General features: G+C 32.5%; 1 protein-coding gene across 3 annotated transcripts; it reads right to left on the bottom strand.

Moving 5' to 3' along the window:
• Positions 1-470: 470 nt before the first annotated feature.
• LOC133668880 (histone acetyltransferase MCC1-like) lies at positions 471-6,574 on the bottom strand. 3 transcript variants are annotated; one of them, XM_062088875.1, is made up of 8 exons: positions 6,399-6,574; positions 6,230-6,284; positions 4,739-4,952; positions 4,482-4,626; positions 3,943-4,042; positions 3,621-3,849; positions 2,527-2,627; positions 2,055-2,210 (listed from the first exon to the last, which is right to left on the bottom strand). In XM_062088875.1, coding segments are annotated over exons 3-8 (684 nt in total). In that variant the 5' UTR covers positions 4,846-4,952; positions 6,230-6,284; positions 6,399-6,574; the 3' UTR covers positions 2,055-2,208. The 3 variants fall into 3 exon arrangements, with proteins under 3 accessions (XP_061944857.1, XP_061944859.1, XP_061944858.1); XM_062088874.1 differs by lacking the exon at positions 2,055-2,210 and having other exon boundaries at positions 2,363-2,627; XM_062088873.1 differs by lacking the exons at positions 2,527-2,627; positions 3,621-3,849; positions 3,943-4,042; ... (2 more) ...; positions 6,230-6,284; positions 6,399-6,574 and adding exons at positions 471-1,023; positions 2,304-2,447 and having other exon boundaries at positions 1,224-2,210.
• Between the last annotated feature and the right edge of the window lie 2,936 nt (positions 6,575-9,510).

Raw genomic sequence — 9,510 nt, 5'->3', positions numbered from 1 at the left:
AGTTTTTCAACTAACAATAACTGTATGTTATGCCATCAATAAATATTTTCTTAACAGAATCAGTGTCTAAATATATTTTCCTTCGATAATATATAAAATTCTGGTTGAAAGGATAAAATTGAAAATAATAAATTAAAAAAATAATAATAATAAAATAACTCAAATCAACTCAGGATATCATGTTAAACCCGCAATCTAATTTATAAGACTAAAATAACTTTATAAAAAAAAAAATTACAAAACTTCATTTTAAAAAAATTTAATATTGAAAATTGAAAAAAAAAAATCAAAATAACTATATTTCCAAACTCAAAAAAAATTCTTAAAACCTGGATTTTTTTTTAATTTCTTTTTTACATTTGAAAAAATTTTAGTCACCGCAGCATGATGCAAATATACAAACAGTTACTTCTAATTGATCAAACCCCTTGATCCATGGTTGAGAACATACGTGCGCGCACTCCAAGAGAAACACCAAGAGAGCAAGTGAATTATACATTGAATGTTGGCACGTTGAATTTGATTTTCTACAAGGAATGACTTTTGAAAAGCTATACAATTAAATTTTCACCTCTCCCTTTAATAGTACGTTCATGGCTTGCTAAAGTAAGGTCCAGCATGACTTTGTTTTAGGGTTCCAGACAGCAGGGATCAAGAACTTCCTACCCCTTGATCCATGGCCATTAAAACCCCCTCCGGTTTCTGGATCAACACGTACTTTTCCGGTGTAGCCATCGAATGCTCCGCTTCCGAAAATGCCCCAGCAAGCTGATGCGGCCTCCACGGTTTTGTTGGCATTATTACTGTTGTCCTGGAAAAATCCAGTCTTATATGGGTTGGTCACAGCTTCAACCAACGCCCTTGCGAAGGCGATAACCATGGCATCCACGCCCAAATTGCCATTTGGCGGGTTCAATGTTATAGATAGAGGCCCTTTGTCTGGCTTTTGGAATGGCCAAGCACAAGACCCTGGGCATTCACTTTCTGGATTGCCCACCACAATATATGGCTGCTGATGATCACCTGCTATTTCAAATCAGTAATCAGTACCAATATAAAATATAATGAGATCGTTGCATATGTTCTCAGTGATTTTCTTTTCTGATAGCGATATTTTCCGATGATGTGATCATGCAATGAATATTGATATTATCATTTTTTTCTGATAAATGCAACTAAGCTAAGACTATCATTGATAGAAAGGAAACATTAAATAAAATTACCAAGCATTCCATGTTGTGAGCATTTTGTGAAGCACAGCCCCTGCATTTGAACATCTCTAGCAGTAAGAATAACAGGGATGGTGTTGGAGTCTCCACCAGTCGCCTTCCGCAAAACTTTCTGAATAAATTCGCTAGTAACAACTTTCCCTGCTGAATATTTTAGATCATTCACTTGCTTCACAACTTTTACGTTGATAGGGCTGCTTCCCTTCCCGGCAACCTCTTGGTAGCTCTCAACAACATTCCACCATGACGAGACTTGTGGCTGTAAGTTGGCTCCCGCATTGTAATGTAGAGATTCAACAAAGGCCCTAATGACATTTTTATGGACACGCCCAAATTGACCGTACCAAATAAGAGCTAGGTTTAGGTTTCCTGTCAGGAGAGGGCCCCCATGGTAGGTTATGGAAATGCTATCGGTAGCAAGACAGACAGGGAAGAGGAGCAAGTAGAGAGAAAGAACAAGAGGGCCACTTGGGAGAGATGATGCCATTCTCAAGATTTGCTGCCTTTCTATTCCATCGGTCACCATACATCCATCTTTCAATTTATGGCTAGTTTGCTTCCATGGATAGGATGTTAGTACTCTAAAAATAGGCAGGTTATGGTTACAAGACAGCTGTTCTTACTCGAATCCTTCAAGGAGCTAATTTCATGGAGCTCATTGCCACAGTTGTTTGAGTTTTTGCGGGCATTTCGGTTTTGAGACAGGAAACGCTTTATTCATTCAAGTAATTTTGTGTTGGATAGATGGGCGTGGGAGAGACAACTAACTCCTCCCTGTTGTCTAGAGAAAAAACAAACTCCTCCAATGCAAACACACATTGAAGATGCTAAATGACTTATTACATCCTTTTATTAAGCTAGCAAGGTAACCGAACAACACAATCAAAATTATACGGCGATGTTATATTTACAACTCTGATTACATCAGTAAGCAACCAGGCATTCACACAAGTCTTGATCATAGACATGCCAGCACATATCCTGCAATGGAAAAATCAGTAATCATATTTATGGAACACATTGAATGACTAATGACTTTTCGCAGAAGTGATAAAAGAAGCAAAAACAGGTCACCCCTTAATGAAGAAGGAGAGGAGAAACCAGATGATACATAGAAACTCCAACAGTGCAGGTAAGGGGAGAACATTTCGTATGCATCAATTTATTCCTCCTTTTCTTCCAAATCCAAGTGTGTCAGACAACAAAGTGAGCATACATTACACACATTCATAACCAGTGCATTGGGTTGTGATGTTTCTCTTGGTTTGCATTGATATAAGAGATTGGGTATCTTTACATTTGGGCCATTTTGCTGTCTTCTCTTCATTTTTCCTTATCCTTGCAGCTACTGACTTAAGACCACTTGTCACGTAACTCACCACAGCTAAAAGAAGCTCTCTGCACACAAATTAAAAAGAATCTTCAACATTAAGAATTCTGGAAATGTTTCTGGCCACGTCAAACAGAACAAGATATAATAAAATGCATGCTGCAAGAATATCACGCTTATAATGAGAAAATACGGAAATAAACAAGAAATGAAGAGAAAAGTGCATAATGCAAAATCTGGCATCATTACATGCTTATGATGCACATAGCTGCTAACATATACATGGAATGTTGTTCCATCTTGTCAGATTGAAAACAAATTGTCAGCCTAGTGCCAGTTGAAATTTCATAAGTTATGAGTATCACAGTTCAGATGATCGTTTAAGAAACTCAGAATTTGCAGAAAGAAATAACAAAAGTAATGCAATTTATAATTCAATACCTCCAGTTACTATTTTGCAAAATTTATGTATGATCATCAGTTAACAAAACCATAAACCACTCTTACTAGTAAATTTATTTGAAAGAGCCATTGTTTTGTCTCCAATGAGGAAATCACAATTTCCCTTTTCCAGTTATACTTAAAAAGTTAAATTATATGTTTATTTCCTGTCACTGGTGTTTTTTTTTTATATGGTGATCATAGAATTAAAAATGAAAAAGCAAAACAGAAATCTATGGATAAAAGAATGGAATACAAGGAGATATTCAAGAAAAAATAAAAAGAAATACATGGACATAAGAAATTACGACCATGTTCCCAGTCAGAGCGACAAAACAAACAATAGAATGGGCACACACTGACAAGGTCAGTTATCCAATCAGACTTTGGTCTTCTAAAATTTATGAGAGCATGTGAGAAAATTTCAACTGTCAGGGTGAATAAAAGAATATAACCCAAAAAATGTCTCCTGGAAAATTTCTACCTTTCTGTAATTTATGTTTTCCTCACAAAACAGCAGATACCACCAAAAATATTAAAAAACAAATCTTGCAGAAAGGCACAAATGCAAATTATCAAATAAAAGGATATTATAAATAAAAGAACTGCTTTCTACTTACAATGGTGAGCAAGGAGAACGACCACCATTTACATAGTAAACAAACAAGAATGAATCATAATGCTGGCCGTTGATTAGATAAAAACCTTGCAACCTTCGTATACACTTGAAGGACATTTTTTTGTACAGATGAATGGCAGGAATGTTGTAAGAAATCACATGCAGGTAGACTGCACGGCATGTTGGAACACTTGAAGCATATTTAATGACCTGACGAATAAGAGACCTTGCTGCAAATCAAACAACCAAGTAATTAATCATAAAGCAAGAAATATTTCAAACAGACATTTCAAAGTAAAGTTCCTTTGCGGTGCATATCCTACCTATACCAAGATTTCTGTAAGTTTCTACTACTCCAAGCGTCAGGATATAAACTAATGTTTGATCTGGTTTTGAGGGGTCATATCTGAGCAAATCTCCTATCTACAAAGCAGTTGTGAGTTCACATGAGTTAGTAGAAAGGGAGACATAATTTGTGGAAAGCAATAACGATATCAGAATTACACATGTTATGCATTTGGGTAATGAAAAAAGAACAAAGCTTGAATGAAGAATCCAGGTTGCATCCTACATATGATGAATGCATGTGGGTTGCAATTACAATGTTAAAAACCAACCATAGCTCAATCCCACTACAGATGCAACATTAAAATACCATGGGCGTTAGAATGAGGAAATTCTTTGGCTCATATTTGTCACAGGAGTTGCATAAAGCACATGAGCTTGAGTTATCCAGTCATAACTGGCTTGACACATATAGGGAATATCTTTTATTAGTTGCTGCATCACACAGGTATATGCCAAATATGCCTATGTGATGCACAGATGCAAGCGATGCCCCTTGAAAAAGTAGAAAACCCACCCCAGCTTCTTTTGCCATTGCAATCCGTGCAGTAACAAAACCAATAAGTTCATCACTGTGACCATTAGGTCGGCTGCGGTCGACTGCAGCCCAAGAAACAATATCACGTTCATGGACAACACTTTGGAAAAACTCTGACTCGTACCTGAAAGGAGGAATGCATTTCCATTTAGAAGCAAGAAAAGCATATTACAGATTAAAACCCACAAAAAAAATTCAAAAGAAAAGGAAAAGGAGCATTAGATGAAGCTATCAACCTGATAGGAAATATCTCAGCATGGATTCGCTCTAATACCTCCAAATCAGAAGGTTGTATAGGTCTGTAGCATATGGTTGGATGATGAGAAAAGTTTTGGTTTGCCATTGATGGTTTTGCTTTTAATCGCCTTCAAAGATATGGTAAACTTGGAGAACATGCAGCTGGACTTCTTCCATTTATACCACATTAGTCATGTCTCCAAGCATCAGTTGCTGGAACACACAGAGGATTATCCTATCATAAGTTTGTTACCGTGGAAAAATACACAGAAATTACCAGAAAGCAGCAGCACAGACAAGAAACACATGTCAGGAGATAGAAAATAGGTAAGAATAAAAGAATACATAACATCTTCTTCTTCTTTTTATATGGGAGGAGTCATATGAAAGGTGCATAAACCCCAGATCATGAGAACGATGCTAAACCATGGACCGCTCAATCATGAGCAGGTCACCCATACACAAGCTTTTTTGTCCTGAAAAACATGAGGGAGATGAACGTGGATGTGCATCTTGAGCTCATCTCTTTGCCACTTGAGCCAACCCCACAGGATTAAAAGAATGGCTAAGATCAGAAGATTGTTGGCCTCCCATTAATCCTGTTTTTGCTTACCATAAGCAGCCAACTTCATATAACTTTCACAACTAATATCTTTGCCTTAACATATTACATTCTTTGAGCTACAGTACATGTATTCTAGTATGTTTTGTCCATAGGCAGCAAGGATGACAGAGTCTTAATGCTAAAAATGTTTTCCTAAAGAATACTGATTCTAAAAACTCGTTACTGGGTTCCCATGCTCCTCAAGTCATTCCAGTATGATTCATATGATTCTAATGATTCTAATTGATTCCAGATTGGGAATTGCAAGAATCAGCACTAAGACGTATCACCCATTCCCCCACTAAATCAAAAGCACTACAAGTGTACAATAAAATAACACTACGAGAAAAAAAAAATTCCCATGCACAAATAATTAAGCAAAAAGCGGATAGAGATTGCACCATTCCACTCTCTTGAAAATAGCAACTTCACATCATTTCATTCAATTCAATTCTTAATAATCAGACGATAACAATTTAATTAAGCTGAGCAACAATACCAGGGTTGACAGAGACAGAGACAGAGACAGAGACAGAGACAGTAAGCCATGTTATCAGTTCTCCTTTCCAAATTTGAAACCCACAATCCCCACAGAAAAACAGAGAGTGTCAAAAACTAGCCATCTCTAAACTAAACTACAATCCCAGTTCTTCCTTCAATCTTCTTCGATTCATGTAAAAAAAAAAGACTAAAACTTTCGAATTGCAATGTCAAAAAGCAAAGAGATCAAACATACACGACTGTTCTACTGTAACAAATTCAAACAAATATTAATTAACAAAGCGAAGTTGAAGAGAAATTTAATAACAAAAAGTTGTCAAATTTGGAAGAAAAAACAAAGACCCAGATGAGATCTAATATTGAAAAATAGAATAAAAGTACTTACCTGCTTGATTCTCTGCAGGCAGCTTTGGAGGCTGATTATTATCTTGAATGAAAAGCTGTAGAAAGAGGAGAAGATTGGGAACTTTTATGGAAAGAATGCAAGAAAGAAAGAAAGAAAGAAACAAGGAAGGAAGCATGCTGAGATTCTGATAAAGGAATCTGATACTTGCCTTTGCTTTTGATGGAAAACTGAATCTTCTTCTCTTTAATAAACCAGAGAGTTTTGTTCTCAGATTATTTTGCAATCTTGGAATCCTAGTCTACTACTTTTCATTATATTCCGGTGACTTGACTTTTCACTTCTCTTTATTTTTGTATCACCGGCACAAGAAGGTCACCTTTGTATTCCCTGTTGTCCTGTGATTAATTTTTTATTAATATAAAAAAATTATCATGTGATAATAACGATTCTAGAAGGAAGAAGAAAAATTTAATAATCTGAAAAATAAAAGATATCTTACAGACTTACATGTTACAAGAACGATGATCTAGAAAATAAATAAAATAAAAATGTATGAAAAGAGTATCTTATACTTACACTCAAGTAATTAATTTAATTTAATTAAAAAAATAATTTTTTTATTTAAAAAAATCTAGATTCAACAAAAACTAAAAATAAAAATATAAGTTAATCCTTTTTACTTTTAAAATGACAAAAAAACTCATTGAAAACAAATAAAAAAATAATAAAATGTTGGGATGAAACCCAAAAAAAAGCTTAATAAAGGAGAAGAAAATCAAGTAAGTTCAGGTGAACCTTGTAAACCCGGGTTAATTTCTCGAACTTGTAACACATTAAATTATAGACCTGGAGTTAATTAAAAACGCTCAAAAATTGCTCAATTAAATGTTGGAAGATAAAATTAATAAATTTAATTTGATTAAAAAACAAAATTCCTTTAAAAAAACTAAATATAACAAGGACAAAAGGAACCCTAAGGAAACCTTTGTTATTTTAAAAAGACTGATAAATCTTATAGAAAGGGAATAAAAAGAGTGTTCGAGGATAAAATCAGAAAAAAAATAAACTTAAAAAAAAAGAAAAAAAATCAAGTAAGCCTGAGTGAACCTTATAAGTTCAGGTTAAACAGTTAAATTTTAGACCCGAATTCAACTCATAAGCTCAACACTTGAAAATTTAAATATTGGAGGATGAAAGCAATTAATTAAATTAAATTAAAAGACATAATTTATTTTTAAAAAAACTAAATCTAACAAAGAAAAAAAACCTTAAGGCAACTCGTGTTATTTTTAAAATGATTAAAAAATCTCATAAAAAATAAATTAAAAAAAAACTAAGGAAGCTCAAGTGAACTTTATAAACTCGGGTTAATTTTATAAACCCACGAGCTGTAAGATTTTAGACCCGGGTTCACCTAAGAAGCTAAACACCCGACTAATTAAATGTGTAGGATAAAACAATAAAAAAATCAATTTAAACAAATCTTCCAAGGTAAAAAAAAATAGCAATATTAACAAAAAAACTATATATATTATATTTGATAGGAAAAAAAACTCAAGGATTAAATTGTAAAAAAAAGCACAAATTTAGAAATAATCTTTTATAAAAAAATAGTAATCAAAAGAATGAAAGCCAAATTTTAAACATTAAAAAATCTACGGGGGATGAAATTGAAAAAAATCTTTAATTTCTTTAATTATTCTAAATAAAAAAAATTTATTCAAGAGAATAGGGACTAAATCTTAAGGATAATAACCTGAAGGGCTGATTTGATTTTTTGGAAGACCAACGTGAAAATCGAGTAGAAAAGAGGAAATAAAACATTCACACATGTCAAACCAGTTACAATTATGTAACACAAGTTGCTTTTAAGTGGAGGGGACACCTAAACACTTTAGTCACTGCCCTGGAAGCTAGGTTTTGACCACTGAACAACATCACACGTGTCTTCTGAAGGCAGCAGTTGTTGTTCATCCATTTCTCTCTTTTTTTTTAATTTTTTTACTTATGAAATTATCCTACTGCCTCCAATGACATCTAATAACTATCAAATATAAAAGACAAAAGAATCTCTAAGTCAAAGGCATTTTTTTTTTAATTTTGAAGAGCAATGAATAACATAACTATGTAAAAATTAAGTAAAAAACTAAAAAGCCTATTAACCCAAGTTTTTTTTTAAAAAAAGTAATTAAGTAATCACACCATGCAATGAAAAAAAGTAAAATTACTATGTAACCTCATCCTTTCTCACAATAATCAAGGTGTCATGTTAAAAAGATTTTCCTATCTTTCTCACAATAGTGTGAGTGTGCAAAATGCACATTAAAACACTAATATCTTTTAGCTTTATTTACACACACACACACGTTTACATGAACACCAGTTGAATCAAAAGTTATTTAAATATATAAAAAAATATTCAAGTCATAAGAAATTATTTAGTATTATTATTAAACTCAATCTAGTAGGTTAATTTTAAAACCTCTCGACTTGATTACTTGTCTTGACTTGATCCAGTCGATTTGACGAACATTAAAACAACTCGAATACTAAGCAAAAAACGTGGTTTAGGTTTAAAAAAACTTCAAGATGACATTAATATTTTTTTAATATTGAGACAAAAACCTATTATATTGATCCGAAATTTACAACTTAACTCATCAAACCAACGATCATGGTCATGGACTTCACTGGATTTAATATTTTTCTTTTTAAAAAACTATTTTTTACTTGGGCCTTGTTTGTGTTACTGGAAAGTGTTTTCTTGAAAAACATCTTTTTTTATTTTCTCATGTTTGGATATATTGTGAAAAATTAATTAGTCAAAGGAAAACATATAATATTATTAGATGGAAGGAATTGTGTTTTTGTTTAAAATACTAAAGAATACTTTCCATGAAGGATCCAAAAACTAAAGTGGTACAATACTTCATTATTATTTTATATATATATCAACAATAATATATTAATAAAATACTTTAAAATATAATATTATTAGAAAATAATAAATTACTAATATATTTATATAAGAAATAATACATTAGGATATATTAAGATATAATATAAAAATAAATTAATTTGATATATTGTTGGATATAATATTTTAATTTAGATAATATTGCTATAAAATAAATTCAAATACAAAACATTGTTATATTATAAAATAAAAAAATATTTTTTAAATCAAGCTAATCAAAATTTCTCATATTCTAATTAGACATGACAAAAGTTAAAAGACACACAAATGGTGTAATTGAAGAAAACTGGTTGTAATTGATAAAGTTAAAGGACCAAGGACAAAAATTATCAAATTTACATAA

The sequence above is a fragment of the Populus nigra genome, chromosome 12, assembly GCF_951802175.1.
Source record: "Populus nigra chromosome 12, ddPopNigr1.1, whole genome shotgun sequence".
In the NCBI taxonomy this organism is placed as follows: Eukaryota; Viridiplantae; Streptophyta; class Magnoliopsida; order Malpighiales; family Salicaceae; genus Populus; species Populus nigra.
This window is presented reverse-complemented; position numbering and strand designations above follow the sequence as displayed.